General features: G+C 34.7%; 1 protein-coding gene and 1 pseudogene across 2 annotated transcripts in view; both read right to left on the reverse strand.

Moving 5' to 3' along the window:
• Window positions 1-15,085, reverse strand: part of LOC109674008 (T-cell surface glycoprotein CD1b-like) — a 48,117-nt gene extending 33,032 nt beyond the window's left edge. For both annotated transcript variants that reach the window (XM_074047755.1, XM_074047754.1), the window contains exons 1-2: window positions 15,023-15,085; window positions 9,908-10,087 (exon numbers count right to left, since the gene is read on the reverse strand). In XM_074047755.1, coding sequence (XP_073903856.1) covers window positions 9,908-10,010 — 103 coding nt within the window. In that variant the 5' untranslated portion in view covers window positions 10,011-10,087; window positions 15,023-15,085. The remainder of the gene's footprint in view (window positions 1-9,907; window positions 10,088-15,022) is intronic.
• A 161-nt stretch (window positions 15,086-15,246) lies between these two features.
• LOC109674004 (heterogeneous nuclear ribonucleoprotein K pseudogene) lies at window positions 15,247-18,890 on the reverse strand (annotated as a pseudogene).
• Window positions 18,891-19,638: the final 748 nt, after the last annotated feature.

A 19,638-nucleotide genomic window follows, 5' to 3' on the forward strand; every position in this document is an offset into this window, starting at 1 on the left:
ATTGTCAGTTTAGTGGCCAGACAACAGTTGGGAGCAGACTGTAAGGAAAGGCAGTCTAGTGAACATGGTTTTTAGACTGCTGCCATTTGGCCAAATAAATATGGGTTTAGACCTGAAATACTTTCTTTCCAGGTGATAAAGAGCTCATACAACCTGTGCTAGACTTATTGCCTTCTGTGGAAATGTTTCCCTATTTTAAACTCCATGTAGTTCCATGTAGTTTAAACATGTTCTGTTTAAACATGTTCACCCAATGGCCCTCCAGTACACTCTCAGCTTTGAATATATGAGACTCTAAGGGGAGAGGATATGATGACTCTGCTACAGAACAAGAATGGTATGTGCAGACCAATTATTCTATGCTAGCTGTAAAAAGAGACTTGCTGACCACAGGACACTAGGGTACCTCTTTTTTTTTTTTGCAGGAAAATAATAATGGGTTTCATTGTGATGTTTTCATGTATGAATAATATACACTTTGCTTATATGGATTGACAATAACCCAATTCCTATTCCCATTCCTAACTAGGGTACCTCTTAAAGATGATCTTTCTGTCTTCTCTACATAAGGAAAACTTTATTCTATCCACTGTCCAACTATGTTGTGCTTTCCTTGGCAATGATGTGATCATGATGCAATGGGAATAAATGTTTGGACTTCTATTCCTGGTGGTTGGCATGATGATTTTCTTTGCAATTCTCCCACATAGTTCTATTCCTCCCCTGATGCTAGTGACTGGTACATCATGTTCTGCTCAACAGCGGCCATCTATAAAGACTAACTGTATATCTGTTTGGGGAGCTCACATGATTATTATGCAGATAATCATTTCTAGTAGACGTATCTAATATATTTCACTCAATGTAGGCTTTATTTGTGGTTAGTTGACTTATTGTCCCATATGTTCAGTCTTAGAACTGTCTGCTTACACAAAGAAACATGTATATAATGACCTATACTAATACAATGGTGTAAGTAGATAAATCTATTTATATAAAATGATAACATTTGACAAGTACTATAACATTCTATCACTTTTCCTTTGAAACCAAACACTTTTACTTCATATTTTAAGAATTACTGATGTTGTTATTTGAAGACTTTTGATCTTTTTTCTTGACATAAGAAATAGAACAACTCTTCTCCCAAAAGTAATTCCTCTTTTTCCTTTAAATGTAAAATCTGAGTGCCCTAGCACATGTATGAAATTTATTGGCAAGCAAAGGTAAAGCTAACTAGTGTTTTGGAGATATACTTTTAAGAGTAATACAAGTTATAAATACTTCTTAGGTCTTAAAAGACCTAAGACATGCAGAGTTCAAACTGGGTTTATGTAACTCCTTTGTAATCTATGTGATTTCATTTACTGATAAGAGGTTAATTTGGCCAGCCAACTTAATCTGAATAAAAAAGTGGCAAGGAAATACTTTACTGAACCCCCCCCAAAAAACAGTTGAGAGTTGATGTTATTGCACATAAGAGGCTTCAGGGGAGTAAGCTCAAGCAAAGCATCTTCTGCAACTGGCTCTCAAATGAGGCAAGGAACTGAAGAGAAATTCATACCTTAGTCTCTATGTAGAACATCCTTCCATAAAGTTACTGGTCAGAAGCACTGAGAGAAACAGGTGCAGCTACTCTTTATGTAGATATAATTTTCTCATCCTGAATGCTAGCAGCTACACAGCTGCTGTGAGAATGCTGTGGGCAACAGACAGTAGGCAAATGGAAGTGTGCAGTGTACCGGATGAAACAGCAGGTGCTAGTTGGCAACTGTTGCTGAAAGACTGGGCTGTGAGCATAGGTGAGGCATATATTTAGTGGATCCAAGTGCAGGTGAGCAGATTGGGGTCACTGAAATTTGGTATAGATATAATCATACCCTATTTTCTAGTCACAGATAATGAGGCTAGAGGGCATTTATGTTCAAAATTCTTTTTTAACCATTTTATTGAGGTATGATTGACATGTGAAAAGCTTTACATGTTTAACATATTAACTCAAAAACTTGGCCATACATATATAGACACCCATGAAATTATCACCACCATCAAGGCCAGACACATACCCATTACCTCCTAAAGTTTTCTCCCTTCTACTTTGTTATTTTTAGTAGTATTTTGTGTGTATATGGTAAGAATACTTAACATAAGGTCTACCCTCATCAAATTTAAGTGCACATCACCTGTGATTTACAGACACTATGATGTATCTGTACAGATGCCAGAGCTTGTTTGTTCTGATAACTGAAATTTTGCAACCTTTAACCACCATCTCTTCATTCCCTCTTCTCTATAACCCCTGGAAAACCATTCTGCTCTCTGCTTCTGAGAACTCCTTTGATGTAGAAACTGCTCTGCACTTGTTCAAACACTGCAATGACTTTCAATCCCTGTACAATCACTTGTTATGCCACTTAATAACCTGACTCCAATTCACTAGCCTCAGCTCCTACCATGCTCCACACTTTTTACTCCAGTCCAGCTAATATAATCCTCATTTTTTAAAAGAGCGACTTTATTTCTAGGTCCTTAGTGTAGAATGCTCTTTCCCCTGCCACTATAACTTGATTTTTGTTCTTGTTTGAGGTCTTTCTGCAAAGGCTGCCTTCTGAATGTGGCCATATGTCAGTGATGTGTGAAATAACAGTTTTTATCTCTGATCTCCTTTCTTAATTCTGTCTTTAATTGCAGCACATCTACACCTTACATACAGTTTTTGATTTACTTACTGTCTCTCCCTCTCCATCCCCTCCACGGTTCAACTATGAAAATAAGGTATTCTTCTGTCTATACATTTCATTACCTATAATAACATCTGTCACATGCTGAGTTCTATAATTTAAAATCTGAAATGTTTCCAAAGGTCCATGTATTAAAGACTTGATCCTCAGCCTGGCACCATTGGAAGGTGGTAGACCACTTAAGAGGTAAGGCCTAGTGGCTCATGCCTATAATACCAGCACTTGGTAAGCTGAGGCAGAAGCCTTGCCTGTTCAAGGTCAGTCTGAATTACTGCTTGAGCCACACCACCAGTCCTTTTATTTAAATAATTTTTCTTTTCATCCTGAACTATATAGCAAGTTAGAAGTCAGTTATGGCTACATAGGAAAGCCCTGCCTCAAAAAAAAAGAAAAGGAAAGGAAAGGAAAATGAGATGAGGCATATAGTCACAAGGGTCATGCCCTTGATATGAATTATAGAATGCTCCTCTCTTTCTCTCTCTCTCTTTCTTTCTCTTTCTCTCTCTACCATGTGATCCTATCACAATGAGTTGTCTTGACATAGGCCCAGAAGCAACAGGGGCAACTCATTAAGGACTGAAACCTCAAATACTGAGAGCTAAAACAAACCTTTTTTCTTTTTAAGTTATCTCAAGTATTCTCATATAGTAGTAGAAAGCTAACTAAAACAAAAAGCTTCCAATAATTATTTATTGAATGATTCATGTGTTATCTAAGACAGTAATTTGGAGCAACATTGCCTATAATATTTACTAATTCTGTGACTATTGTTTCCTCATCTGTACAAAGAGGATAACAGTAACTGCTTAGGATTCCTGTGAGAATTATATGATTTAGTATGTATAAAGTATGTAAAATCATGTCTGGAACACAACGTTGTCATTCAAATGATTTTATTATTCAATTAGTTTTAACCATAAGAAATACTTTTATTTGCCATAATAATTCATCTGATGTATCATATGCAATCATTATTATATTACCAATGAAGAGATCAGTAATTTGTGCTGATGTTCACACCTGGATCAGGATTAGAGAAGACAACTTATAAAGGAGGTTCCAGTGCCTGGCTATTCAGGAAACAGTGAGGAGATTTTATCTTGATAAACTAAGAAAATGATAGGACCATTTCAGAAGAAAGCTACAATGAAGCAATGGTAAGGAAAGATTATGAACTGCTTCTAATTCATATGGGTAAAGTCTAAGTTCGAAAAGTCTGTAGATATCTTCTGTGGGTAGCTGAATAAGCAGCCCTGTGCCTAAACCTTTCTTCTCATTTAAGCAGTGGCTCCAGAGCAGGGCAGCATATTTATCTTTGTTCATCAGCAGAAGATAGTCTCAGAGATTCACAATCCTATTTCAGTTCCTGCTGTTCCACTAAATCAAGTTTTCCACATCTTCAGCTTATCTCATTCATTAGGTAGAAGATTTCAGAAAGGCTTTCTTCAAGGTCATGGATTATTGAGGGAATATGGTGACTGCACCCTTCTGAGGTTAGCCCCTAGTGCATTCTGACTCCACCAGTCCTACTGCAGCTCCCATCTAACAATGAATTCCATTTCTAGAGAAACTGACCAATTACCAAGAGTACACACTCCATACTCCATCTCTTTTTCCAAACCAGCTGTTGACATTTCTAGTATATCTATGTTTTCAACAGAACACAATAAGATCATGTTTATACTGTCAACAAAGCACATTACCTACTTTGTTCTAAACCTGGTAAGAATGGAAACTGTTACCCTCAATTATTTTTAAAAAAACATCCTGATCCTCTAGAATAATAAGTCTCATTTTTTGGATTTGAGACAGAATGATATGATTACAATTCTAGATAAGAATACTGTATTGGTATTGTTTAGTGGCATACCTTATTCTTCAGTACCAGATCCTTACCTAGGAGTTCTGGTGAAATTACTCAGCCCAAAGGTCTACACTGTAGGGATGACATAGGACTTTTCTGACAATGTCATGGACTGATGTTGGAAACTTACCCAATCCTGTTGACCTGATATTTTTTGCAATAAGATAGTATGTCTCTGGCTCTTTCTGAAATTATCTATTTCAATTTTAAAAAGAAGGGAAGTTATGCAGAAGATCCAGATCTATCTCCCCAGGAGTTATATCTTATGCTTCACCAAAATCTAGTCCCATTTCTCAACTACAGTAGCCTATCAGAGAATTAGAATACATTAGGTTATTTTATTCAGGAACCCTGAGATTCCCAAAAATCACTGCATACAACAGTCATCATTCCCTAGGAAAGTCTCTGGGGATTACCAAGGTCATGCAGAAGAGAAACCCAAAGTAGCATTTTATGAGCAACTAGATTTGCCACCCATACATAGTACAGAACACTCACAAAAAATGCTCTGGGATCTCTTCTCTTCTTCCTAAGTTCAATTTGTACTTTATCATCTTGCCCTACATGGAAGAATAATAACCTGAAAGAAAGACAGAACTGAGAGTGAACATTTTACCATCATTAAACAGTACCATGATCCTCTTTAATCTTTTAGTGACACTAGCAAGTTGTAGATATATCAGTGCCTAGAATTCTAGGGCTATCAAGAGATTATTCTTCTGATGGGTCAAAGTTTAATATTATTCTTTCATTCAAATACATACACACACACACACACACACACACACATACATACACATGTATACATACACCCAGGAAGTTTTAAATGAGAAAGGCAATAAATATATAAAATAAATAAGGTAATTTCTAAAAAGTTAAATATTCAAAACAAAGAATCTTCTAAGGCAGAATATGTTACTTTATCTAGACTAAGCAGGAATGGTCTTTCCATGAAGGTGATACTTGAGTTGAGAAGCTTAACATAATTGAGGGACGGGAGGTAATATAATTTTAAAAAGCATAATTTGCATTGAAGGAAAAATTGGATATAGGTTCAGAGAACTTAGCTTGAGTACCATCAAAGGTTCAATATTTCTGTCACTAAAATCTAGAATCATGAAAAAGTCCATTCAAATGAGAAAGAGCAAGAATGAATTTTTCACTAAGAACTAGAAGGCCAGAAACTAGACGGACCCTACTTGAATCTCTTCATTTTGACAGAAGTCATCTCCTATGGCTTATACCACGTTATCAAAACTTGACTTTCATTATTTAATGCTCTAAATAACCCTTTAAAATTCCCCTCTCTTCTCTGGACTCAAGTTGCTCTTCTCTAGATGAGCTATGTGAGTGTCACACATAAGGTGACTCTCAACAGAGCAAGGAGCAGCCTCAGCACCTCCTTTATGGATAAGAGTATAGTCTGGATATGTGATTACATAAGAATGTCTGATAACTTAAAAAATACCTCACATGGAGTTATAATTTCATAACAAGAAATCCACACAATCTGCTCAACTATCCCATCTAAGGAAAGGGGTTGATCAGAAATGTGTTTGAATTCTGCACCCTAAGAGCTCTCAGCAGTCCAACAACCTCAGTCAAATGTACCTCAATAATTAGACAACTTAATAAGCTACATTAAAAACTGAAGAGAATGTGAATTATAAATATGAAGTAATAATAACCAAAATAATTAGAAATGGTAACACATAGCTTTACTGTTTTCCTTTCTTGTCTTAGATTTGGCTAAGCTGAATAAATTGGACTCAAATCCCAAGTTCTCTTCATAATGGGTCAACATATCAATGTCCTCCCTGATTTTGTACATCCATAAAGACATGTCTTAACACAATCTATGAAGTTGAGCAATACCAGTCTAAACTTGTCCCCACATTGACAGGACATATTCCATATTTCAGGTCAATTTGACATATTTGTTTTTAACTTTATCTGAAAAAATTAAAGGATATTATTCTACAAGCTTTTGCTAAGGAATATTACATGGAGTGTATGCAATACCACATGATAAAATAATATTACAAAGTAGGTGCTTAAAAAGATGGAAATTTTATAGAAATTTATGTTGGAAATGTTAAAACTTTAGAACCAAAGAAAGAGCCAAAACAGGAGAAATAAACAAATCTTAATTATGAAAAGTTATATATACCTTCCTAGATAATTGTTTGTTTTTAAAGCAAATGAAGATTCTTAAACATAAACGCAATATAGTAAAATTAGTATTTATGAAAACTCCCTAAATCCCAGTGATCTTCAACTGGAGATGTATCAGAGAGTGATAACACCAAGACTTTGGCAGCAGTAGTGAGAAAGCAAAGGAGGAGAAAACACAAAGATAAAATGGAATTAATCAACACTGACCAAGCAAAGAATTGTGATGGGTAGGAGATAATGTGCCATCCATGAAAAGAGGCAACACAGTTTGGGATGCATAGAATTCAGATACACTTTTCATATTGACATTTGGGCTCCAGTTGGAAGAGTTTGGATGGTTCATAGCAGGAGGGTTATGGGCCAGAACCTCCCAAGCAGGTGGTGTCACAGAAAGAAGTGTAGACTTCTATAAATTTGCCCATCTCCTTCAAATAATATTTTAATTAATTTAATAATATCTCTTCTTTAGAAAATACTCAAGAATCCTAATGTGACCATTTATTCTTTCTTTTAATCATCAAATAAATATTTATTCATTCCTAACTATATGTCAGGCATTTTACTAAGAACTAAAAATACAATAGTAGTTCAAATTAAGACTGGGAAGTGTAATACAGTGCTTGTCTTGATAAAGTTTAACATGGATAGAAAAAGCCATACAAATGAATATATAAACACAATTCTCCCAAATGCTGAATCAGGAAGTACACAGTGATATGGAAACAAATGGTAAAAGAAATAGAACAGGTCAGGGGAACAAGGAAGGGTTCTCACAATATGTGACAGACCTTAGTTCCGAAGGAAACTTAACAGTTAACCTGGAAAAAGAGAACACAGTACACGCAGAGACACAGGAAATACAGGGATTACTTCTCATCTGAGGAAGTGAGAAAAAGGCCACAAGCAACATGTATTTCACAACAAAACTTCTCAAATATTATTCATATCTGCTTCTCTGGCTTTTTTTTGGTGATGGTACTAAGCTTCATGTTTTGTAAGCAAGCACTTGCTTCTCTGTCTTAACTAAATCTTTCTTTGAAAAAATAGTTCAAAGATAACTTTCGGCATGATCACCCATCGAATTCCGTAACATACTCTAGTAAAAGTTGCATTGCATTCACATTTAAACCATGTGTTCAAAATATTTAACTGATACTGACACAGTTCATCCACAGTTGTCTATACCATCCACAGTTCTCAAACTAACAGAGGTGTCAGAGCTCACTCTTCATCGATTCATTGAGTTATCAGATTTACATGTGCTTGTCAGCCTTTACTTTCAGAATGACAACTTCCTAGATAAACTCTGTGTGGACTGGGGTCTTCCTTAGGGAGATGTGAGTTGTAGCTTCAGTATTTCACCACACACTTGGGTACTATCCCACACACAATTCTTCCCAGGCCCTTCTGAGAATCCAACAAGACCTCTGCTGAAATTCTTTGGTCCTGTGCATGACACTGAATCCTCCAGTAAGTGGAATATTTACAATGCATGCTAAGAAGATCCAGACTTGAATTTCTACAGTGTGGGGCACTTCTAGAATAGGGGAGTAAGTAATCTTCCTCCTCTAAAATGGTGATCAGACTAGACAAGATTTTCTAAGAAAAAAATAAAGAAGAAAAGAAAAAAATCATATAAAGACTCTGAAAATACATCCAAGGCATATAACAAATTGAAAACTGTTGAACTTGGGTGCACACAGCTATAATCACAACCCCTTTCCGGGCCCTGGACTTTCACTGCATTTTATCTGGGTTGGGGAAGCTATGAAAACCAGAAGCTTCCATGCTGGGTGTTTCTATCTTAATTTAGAGAGGAGTAGGAGAAAAAAATAACATTTCAATGATGTTTTGAAAAGCAGTATCAACTCCATGGGGAAAGTTAGCTTCCCAGCTAGCCTGAGGGTGTAACAATGGATGGGACAAAGAATACACCTGCAGACTAGCCAGAAAACCTAGAGGGAGATGGTGTGAACAAGACAGCCATGTATGCTTTAATTAGCCCGGACATGTTCCTAGCAGTCTGGAAGGAAGCTCATATGTGCAAGATTGCGTACATGCTCAAGAGACTAGAAATGACCTTCTTTTGCTTTCTGCGAGTCCCTATACAATGTAAGACTTGTGGACATGTGAGGGGATACACAAAAAAAGTGGAGTTGAAGAAAAACAAGTTGGGGAGCACTTTTAAACTTCCTGAACTTGAAGATTCCCCAATACGAGGGATGATCCCTTGGCAAAGGGTAGAAGTTTAAACACAAACTCTGACCAATCCTAAGGTGAGCACTAAACTGTGCTGACATAGGGGGTGGCCCCTGAAAAATAAGACAAAACAAGAATTTTTAAAAATTAAAATAGGCTACAGCAAGTACAGAATGTGGAGGTTAACATTCTGTACAACATTATTGCAAGAGATAAACTAAATAAACATACACACAGATCGATAGCAATAACGGTAGAAAAGTAGAATCAATATATTTCTTAATACCCAGTTCTTAACAAAGCAAGAAGCGTGAAAAGAAAGAGATGTGTGACTATAACCAGATGGAAGAAAAAAGAAGTCATTAGACACTGCCCTTGACAATGCTCAGGTGTTATACTTTACTGAATGTTGACAAGCTCCTATGAAATATATTCAATGCATAAAGCCCATGTTTAAGAATTAAAAGAAATTGTAACAACAAAAATAGGTTTTGCAAAGAAATAGAAGAGAGAAATTTGAAGATTCCCAAGACAAAGAAATAATAATAATAATAATGTTAAAGGGGTGGAAATTCTAACTATCCTAATTTGATCACTACAGTTTGTATACATTAATCAAAGAATCATACCATATGTCATAAATATGTACAGATACTATATGTCAATAAAAAAACAGAAAATAAGAGTATTATTAAAGAGAGAGAAATTAACTTTGAAAAACTAAATGGAAAGTCTAGAGTTGAAAGTTATAAGTAAATTTAGCTAAATTTCTATCAGGATGTAAGATAAATATACTTAAATTAATTATATTCCTTTCTAATAACAGCAAAGTTTCCAAAAATTAAGTAAGGAAAGTGATTTTGTAACAGAACCCTAAGAATTAGGATCCATATAAGAAATGCCTTGTTGGGAGTTACAAATAACTTACCTAGTTTTTCTGCCGATTTTGTTTTACACTTTTTATTTTGTTCCTTCTTTTTCTTTTTGTTGGATATCATTCTCAGGAAACAAGATTCAATGGGAGATACCATAGTACATTATCCTCACATTTACTTAGCATGTTGATCATTTTATCTATGTACACTGCTGAGTTCTTTTCTTTAAGTTTCTGTTGTATAGATAAATCACATTATTTTTAATTGTAACAATTTCACATTTATACCCTTAATTTTATTATACACTGGCAGTAGCACTCTTGTTTTATTTCTAATTTTTTGGAGAAAAATATTTATTATTGATTTTGTTAAGCAGCTAGTTCAATCAACAACTAGAATATAAAGATGCAAGTTAAATAGTAATATTCCTAATGGAGAAAAACTACATTTTCATAGAATAAGTGTTATTTTCTAATCTATTTCCATTTGATATTGATGGAAAGCATATCATACCCATTTAGCTATTGTTTTAAAAATCAATGTATTTGTGCATATACACACTAGTTTCTATTTGTAATTTTAATATTTAATCTTCAAACTTTTTCATAACTACTTTTGGTATACCTTTACTTAAAGCTTTACTAAATATGTAATGATTTTCCCTTTATCTCAGAGAATTAAAGTGATTTTTTTAAATCAATATATGATTGAAGATTTTATGAGCCAGGTGCAATAATGATCACATGGATTCTTTTTTCCCTTTAGTCTCTTTATATAAACAACTACATTAATGGATTTTCTAGTGTTCAAGTGTTCTTACATTTGTGGTAAAACATCTACATGAAACATTAATTCAACTTAAATTTGTAAGTGAACTTGGATAATACCTGTTGTGTGTTTAGTTGATTTGCTTGCTTTGTTTGTATTTGTGTGCTTACAGTATTCTTGTCAGGTAATGAATTATATGTGTGATAAATCTTGCCTCATGTTATCAACTGTTCTCCATCTATTTTTGTATCTGAAAATGTCCATCACATAGGTTCTTAGAACATTTTGGATAAGTTATAACTTTGACTTCAGAATCAAATTCTTATTAACATTTTTCCCAGGCTGGCCTAGACCATTACCATCTCCCACACATCTGGGATTACAGTCGACACCCACCATGTCTGGCCTTCCTCATTTATAGCTTTCAGTAAAAATTACGTCTCATTTTGACTTCAGATCATGAACATAAGGTTGTACATAATCTTTTATGAATTTTTATTCTTTGCTGAATTAACAGCCACTTTTAAAATCCCAGTGTTCATTACTGGAGCATTATCTTTATCAACTCTTCTACAATTTACCTTGTAATTTATCAATGTTTTTAAAAACATGGTTTATGGGCAGGGCAAGGTGGCATACATCTGTCATCCTAGATATTTGGGAAAGCACAAATAGGAAGACTGTAGTCCAGGCTGGTCCAGGCATGAAACAAGACCCTATCTCAAAAATAACCAATACAGAAAGGACTGGTGGTGTGGCTAAAGTGGTAGAATGCCTGCCTAGTAAATTTGAGGTCCTGAGTTCAAATCCCAATACTATTTACTATATATCCATATATCCATATAAATATATATATTTGACAATTTCTTTTAATATCCACTTGGGTAATTCTGCTCTTGCATTTATTTCCTTTCTTCTACAGACTTTATGACTTTAATTTATTCATTATTCTTTTACTTATGTCTTGAGGAAAATATCTTGATTATTTCTTCACAATAGTTCTGCGTTTTTAGTACTTTTAAAGTTCCATAACTTCTGTGGATTTATAGTAGCATTATATTCTGTACATAAGGCTAAGTATATAGGGCAATGCATACTAATCTACAAAAAAGCACAGTACATAGTATAAAGCCTGGAATGACATATGCCAAACATCAAAGCTAAAAAATAGCTATAGTGAATAAAAACTTTTAAATCACTTACAAAATAAAATGACGCAAAAAAATTACAGAAGGAAACAGTTATTCTACAAGAAATGAAACTATAATAAGGGGGGATACTCATTCCCCAGTTTTTAATTTTGAGGTTTCAGAATCCACACATAACTGCCAATCACTAAGCAAAGTTGAAAGAAATAATCCCTGCTAACAAACCAATAATAATTAACAAAATCATTCATGAGATGTCTTCAAAATTAAAATCATCCTGACGATAGTTTCAAAAGGAAAAATAGCTACCATTAATTCTAATTTTTGGAACATTACATGGTTCAATTATTTCTTCCTTGCTTGACCAAATTCCATCAGGTGACTATCCACATTTTTGACTAAAATTACTTTTATCAAGAAAAATTCCCCCTCCTACACTCTCCCTAGGGCAGTCTCACTTTCCATTCACAGATCCCCATTTGTTAACCTGTTGTTCAAATGGAAAATTCTCTGGAAACATGGTACAAAATGTGGTCTGGACTTATTAATCTTCCTTGATAAGAAATAATAGGTAAGAAATCACTTTAAATTGATTAAAAATAGAGCATTTATGCATAAATGTAAGTGTTCCACCTATTACTATTTTTTCAAAGAATTCAAATAACATTTTTTCTCTTTCGTTTTATTTCCAGAAAAAATGGCAGTTTCTTAGGTGCTTATTTTTTGGTTTATGTGTATTTTCTTCCTGTACTGTTTACTCACATATATTTTTCTTATTCAGCTTTATTAAAGTGTGCTTAACAATTAAAATTGAATATAATTCATGTATACAACATTTTTGGCACATGTATTCATTATGACGTGCACAGCACAACCAAGGTAAGTAACATTTCACGATCACCTATTAATCTTATATTTGGAGATGTGGTGTTACTGTTTGAAATCAGACCTTCCTGCTTGCTAGGCAGCTGCTCTACCACTTGAGGCATGACTCTACTCCATTTTGCTCTGTTATTTTGGAGACAGGGTCTTACTTTTTGCCCAGGCTGACCTGGACCATGATCTTCTTATTTTATGCTTCCTGCCATAGACAGGAAGATAGGTGTGCAGCACTATACCCAGCTTTTTTTCCCTTGAGATGGGATTCTCAAGAATGTTTTTTAGTCTGGGCTGGCCTAGAACTGCTATCCTCCCTATCTCAGCCTCCTGTGTAGCTTGGGATGACAGGCATACAACATCTGATCCAGCTAATGGTTGAAATCAGGTCTCATTAACTTTTTGCACAGAGTGGTCTTGAACTATAACCTCCTGATCCCAACCTCCCACGGAGTTAGAATTGCAGCCATCAGCCACCAGCACCTGGCTCTATTATTCTAATTGTTTTGAGATAAGAACATTTAAAATTTACTCTCATAGCAGATTTTAAATACACAATACAGTATTGTTCACTATTGTCAAACTTTAGATCTCCATAACACATCTTCCACAAAAGAAACTTTCTAACTTCTGACTAATATCTCTTCATTTCCACCTTCCCTTAGCCCTGAAAACCACCATTCTACTATTTCCTCAAGTTTCACATTTTTGAGTCCACATGGGAGATCATGAAGTGTTTGCCTGTTCCTGAATTGTTTGACCTAGCTTAATGTCCTCTAGATTCATCTGTAGAGTTGCATATGATAAGATTATCTTCTTTTTAAGGCTGAATAACACTCCATTTTGTGTATGTGCATGTATTTATGGATGGATGGATGCATAGATGGATGGATAGATGGATGGATGGATGAATATCTCCCATTTTTTTCAATTCATTCCTCTATTCATGGCCATCAAGGCCAACTTTGCATCCTGACTATCAATAAGCACCATCGTGTTAATGTCTCTTTAAAATAGTGGTTTCATTTCCTTTGGAAATCATCCAAAACTAGAATTGCTGGATCATATGGCCGTTCTGTTTTTACTTTTTTGAGAAGCCTTCATTATGTTTTCCATACTAACTATACCAATTTACATTCTAACCCACAGAGTAGAAGGGTTCTCTTTTCTCCACATCATTCTTGCCATTGTAACAGAGATAACATCTCATTATGTTTCTTTTTTTAGCATCATGGCAGTTTTATTTGGAAGTGAATTTTTAACTATCAATACAAATACCAAAATACTATACAAAATATCCACAAGAACTTATTTTTTTAATTATTCACAAACATTTCCTACATAATCCAACATACAACAGAAAAATGGTACATGTTCTTCTTTCCATTTGCATACAATAGAAAAACAAGAGTGTCTATATATATATATATATATATATATATATATATCTCCAAATATATACACAAAAAAAATTTAACTGCCACTAGGTTGACAGTTTAAATCTATAGATGAGAAATTATCTAATAAAAATAATCAGAATTTATTAAGCATCAGCCACTTCCACAACCAAATATTAATCTGATTAATAAAACTTGCTGTCAATCAGATTTCTAGTATACATTTATATTGTTACTCAACTTGTAATATCACTCCTCACCTTGGTTCTTTACAACTAGAAGAAAAAAACTGTTGAAAAGTAGGGGCAAGCATTTGTAAAATCAAAAAACTCCCAGCTTATTATAAGTATGAATATGTGCATGATTGAATTTCTTCCCAAGCAATGAACTTTCAAACCATCAAGAAATCACTAGAGCCAGGAGCTAGTGGCTCACACCTGTAGTTCTAGCTAATCAGGAGGTAGAGATCAGGAGGATCATGGTTTGAAGGCAGTTGAGGCAAATAGTTCTCAAGACCCTGTCTTGAAAAACCCCATCACAAAAAGGGCTGGTGGAGTGGTTCAAGGTGAAAGCCCTGAGTTTAAGCCCAGTAGTGCAAAAAAAAACCTCTAGAACTGAATTGACAATATACTTTGCCTATATCCAAGAGGTGCATTTATATCCAAGAGAGGAGCTGAAGATCAAATAGTGTTTATGGTTGGATTGGGAAATTCAACTGCTTGAAAACTGTCTTTAAAAAACAACCACCAAAACTAGATTCACTAAATTTGTTTCAAAAATCATAAAACCTTTCTTATGAAAAAGGATTACATTCTGCACACTGCTGTGAACAAATGCCTGAGACGTGAAACTATTGTTACTTTCCTGCATGTCTTATCCTCGCCCAATGTTTACAGTAACCACAAAGCAAGGTGCTCACATCAGTTTTTTTTTAATATTAAAAAAAATTAACAATGAACAAAAAATAAAATCCACTTACTTTGCTGCTATTTCAAAATTTCAATGTTAGTTTTTCACACCCTCCTCACCAACCCTGTTTGTGAGGAACTGAAACACTATATCTGGTGAACAGCAAAGATTTCGCTACACCTCAGATGCAAAACACCGATGAAGCAGAGAAATACTGTTTTTTTTAAACAGAAGCAGATTAAAAGAAAAAGATGCAGGACTCCTTCAGTTCTTCACTAGTCTTAGGAAAACTTTTCAGAAATACTGCTTCACACCATAAAAAAGAAAAAATATTTTCAAAATCTGCATACTGTTTCACACTGTTCAGCAACAGATACTGTCTCTTCTTTATTTGGGCCTATATGTAATGGTAACGATCTCATCTACATATCCTTCTACAGGTTTGTCAGTTTTAATCAGTCCCAGATTCCTGACAAATTTGTTTAATCTGCTGACTGCCTTTGCCAATAATAGATCTAGCCAAATCTTTGGGAATAATTACTTGTATAGTAATAGGTCCCCCTGATAAGAATAATCATATCTAGAGCCACCCTATGGTTCATAATCCATCTGCCATTCTGTTGGACTCATATGTCTATTGACAAGTCCCAAGTTTCATCAGCACTGAAACCAACCATGCCATCATAGATGTCTCCATGTCTTACTCTTCTGTCACAAGCCATTAGATCTCTTCTGCTAGGTGGTGGTGGTAGAAAAGAGGAAGTTTCTGAGCTCTGTTATCACTCTGGCCACCTTGATCACAAGGAGGAGGAGGAAGTCCTCTAGGAGGGCTCATATCACCATAATTTCTTCTAGAGGGAGGTATGGGATGCCCACCCTGACCAGGAGACATTCTGTCAAAACCACCTCTTCCATGCATGAGAAATCTCACAGAACATCCATGGCAGTCATCCAACATCATTGTAAAACCACTATACTCATAGGACTCATGGTAAAAGTTGGCATCATATGACTGTGCATGTCCTTTTATGGGAGACTCCAATACAAGATCAAAGATGATCTTAATGCATTCTACAACCCTATCAAGATTTCCTGTAATAAGAACAACTCTATCAGTGAAATGAGAACAGCCTTCCTGAAAAAGCTCAATTATTGTCTGGGTGTTCTTTCAAAGTTCTTTGATGTCAGCACCTGTGACCCCAATAATCCCTCCTGTCAGACACTGATGAATCAACAGTCTCAAATCACAAAGTCACTTCCTTTATAATGTTGGTAATTTAAGCATTCCACAGCATCAGATTAGAGTGGGAGAAAGTTGGTTGCAGTGAGTGATGACAACTGCAGACCCTCTTCCAAAGTAGGTATGGTTTTCTTCAGAATTTCTCCAATTGTTTCAATGGCAGCATTGATGCTTACATAGAGTCAGACAGCCACTGTTGTCTGAGACTGAAACATTGGCATTGTAGTCTGTACAACAAGTCTTAATATTCTTGCTTCCTTTTCCAATCACTGCCCCAGAATTCTTGTTCTGAAGTAGAATACATAATTCAACCATCACATTAGTGTTTCTAGATTGTTCAAAAGCTTGTTCTTCTTCCATAGTTTCTGCAAGCTGTTTACTAAATTCACCATTGACTTCAGTGTTAGGGAAGTTTCCTCTGGCTGTTCAGTTTCCGTTTTCTTGTATTAACTGAACACACTGATCTATAAGCCTAAAACAAGTGGGATGTGGGCAAAACATTGAAGCTGGTACAAGAAACTGAGGGTAATGGTGTCCACAGTGCTGTACACTGGAGTTCCCTCCTCCTTTCCACTTTTTGCACTCAGTAATTGGGACAGAGGGAGAAAGGGTCATAATGATTTTGATTTGTATTTCTCTGAGATTATGGTGTTGAGTACCATTTCATACGCTGGCTATTTTTATACCTTCTTTAGAAAAGTGTCCTCATGGATTTTATCAATTTTTCAATTGGGATATGAATGTATACATAGATACATAGATACTAAAATGTACAGTTCCTGTGTACTTGGAATACTAAACTTTTATTAGATATATGATTTGTAACATTTTCAAACTTTTTCTCATCTTCTATTTTTCTTTGCTGTTTCTTTTTACTTTGATGCAATCACATTTGTCTAATTATGCTTTTGTTGCCTGTTCTTTTGGTGTCATATTTTAAAAGTTACACAATTAAGACTGTACATGAAAAGCCTAAACCAATTTAATCCATAGGAAAAAAAAAACCTAAAAACTCTTCATCTATGATTCAGTAAAAAGGCCAAATGCCCACTCTCATCACTTCCTTCACAAGGTATTTAAAATCTGAGCCAAATCAAGCAAACAAGAAAAAGTAAAAAGTATCCAAATTAGAAAGGAAGAAATAAATTTTACTCTACTTGCAGATATAAACTGCATGACATATATGATGTGATATGTAAACAACCTTGTATTCAGCAAAAAATGATTAGAGCAAATAAACAAATTCAGTAAGTATACAAAGTGAAAATCAATATGCAAAAAAATCTGCACTATTTGTACATGTGAAAAGAAAAGTACACTATCAGAATATGAAACTAAAATAAATCCCATTTATAGTAGCAATAAAAAGAATACAATATTTAGAAAAAAACTTAAATAAGTAAAAGACTTGTACACTAAAACTTATAAAATATTGATGAAATAAATTCAAGAAGACAGGTAAATGAAAAATCACCCATGTTCATCAACTGGAAGAATTAATATTATCATAATTATCTAAATGATTGCATTAGTCCACTTTCTATCACTATGACAAAATACCTGAGGAAAAAAACTTGGAAAAGGAAGTGTTTAATTTGGCTCATGGTTTAAGAGATTTCATTTCACAGTCAGCTGGCTCCATTGTTTATGTGTGAAATAAGGCAGGCTGTAATGCAGAAGCATGTGGCAGAGAAGACTACTCAGCTTGTCGATGCCAGCAAGCAAAGAGAGAGAGGGAGCAATGGCATGAAAATGAGTTATCACTTTCAAACTTATGCTGCTAGTGACCTACTTTCCCCAACTAGTCCCTAATAATAATTCTACATTATTTCATTCAGTTATGAATTCATCAATGGATTAATCCACTGGTGGAGTTAGAGCCCTCATGACCCATGACAGCTAAATATTGGTGTATTGCATACAAAGGCTTTAACATAAAAATCTTTAAGGGATATTAGAAACCTGAACTATACCAGTGATCTACAATTTCAATGTAATAGAAAGAAACAAATTCACACATTTGTGGTCAACTGATCTTCATAAGAATACCAAGTATTCACAATGAGAAAAGGGCAGTTCCTTCAGTAAAGGGTATAGACACTGGATATCTAGATAGATAGCTAGATGATAGATAGATACATAGATACATAGATATTAAATAGTTATATCATTCTCTATATAAAACTTTATGCAAAATGGATTAAAGATTTAAATGGAAGACTGAAACCATATTACTAGAAATCTACTATTATTGGGCTAATCTATTGATCAGATCAAACCCTTCATGATTCAGTTATTTCTCAAAAGCCCATGAGTTGGCATGTGAGTCTAGTGTTTAGCTCATAATTTGGAAGTTTGGCTTTCTAATGGCATCCTTCAGGTCTTCATGTTCCATTTTTATTTCTCCATTCTTTATCTTCATTTGATTTTTCTAATGCATCTACCTTGTTGTCATGCCCTGCTATTCTGTCTTTAATTTGATGCAGTCTACTAGAGAGGCTTTCAACTGAGTTTTTATTTGACTTTCATTGACTTTTCAATTCCAGTACCTCAAGTTGATTTTTTTCAGGATTTCAATGTATTTATTGAATTTCTCTTTCATCTCTTGCATTGTCTTTATTACATTCAGCTGATCATTTATATTTTCTTTGAATTCATTGAGGTGTTTATACATGTCCTGTTCAATTTCTTTGATCATCATGTCATTTTTTTTAAATTCAATATTTGAGATTTTACCCACTTCACTATAATTCAAGTCCTTTATTGTGGGATTATTGACTTTTGAGGTGTCATGTTGTCTTGCAAATTTCTTGTATTTCTGTTTTGAGATTTGCAATCAAGGCATTGGTTGAAGGTTTTATTCACTTAGGGCCTTCAGTTGAATTATTTTCTACGATCTAGCAGGGCTAGATATTGACAGAGTTGATGTGCCATTTCTCACCATTAGAATGGGAGTATAACTCAGCAATAACAAATTCACCAATTCAAACCCAAGCTACATATTTACATCAAATAAAAAACAATTGGTGACATCATCTAAACCCCTGCTTGCATTATATATGAAAGGGTCTAGCATTCTTATATGGTACACTAGGGGTTTTGAAAAATATAAGTATAGAATTTTTAAATTTTGCAATAAAAATATGAGGTGGGTGGAGAAAAAGGAAGAATGAAGGTAGGGAGAAAGGGGGGTGAAGCGTATGGGCTGAAAGTAAACAAAATGATATAGTATACAGGAATATAATTTAATTATTACAGAAAAAGATACTAAAGATGATGAAAGATGGGGAAAAAAAGGTCAGTTAGAGATGAATCAACTTGGGATGTAACATATTTGTACATGGAAGCAATACTAGGAATCTCTCTGTATAGCTATCCTTATCTCAACTAGCAAAAGCGCTTTGTCTTTCTTATTATTGCTTATACTTTCTCTTCAACAAAATTAG

The sequence above is a fragment of the Castor canadensis genome, chromosome 11, assembly GCF_047511655.1.
Source record: "Castor canadensis chromosome 11, mCasCan1.hap1v2, whole genome shotgun sequence".
Lineage (NCBI taxonomy): Eukaryota > Metazoa > Chordata > Mammalia > Rodentia > Castoridae > Castor > Castor canadensis.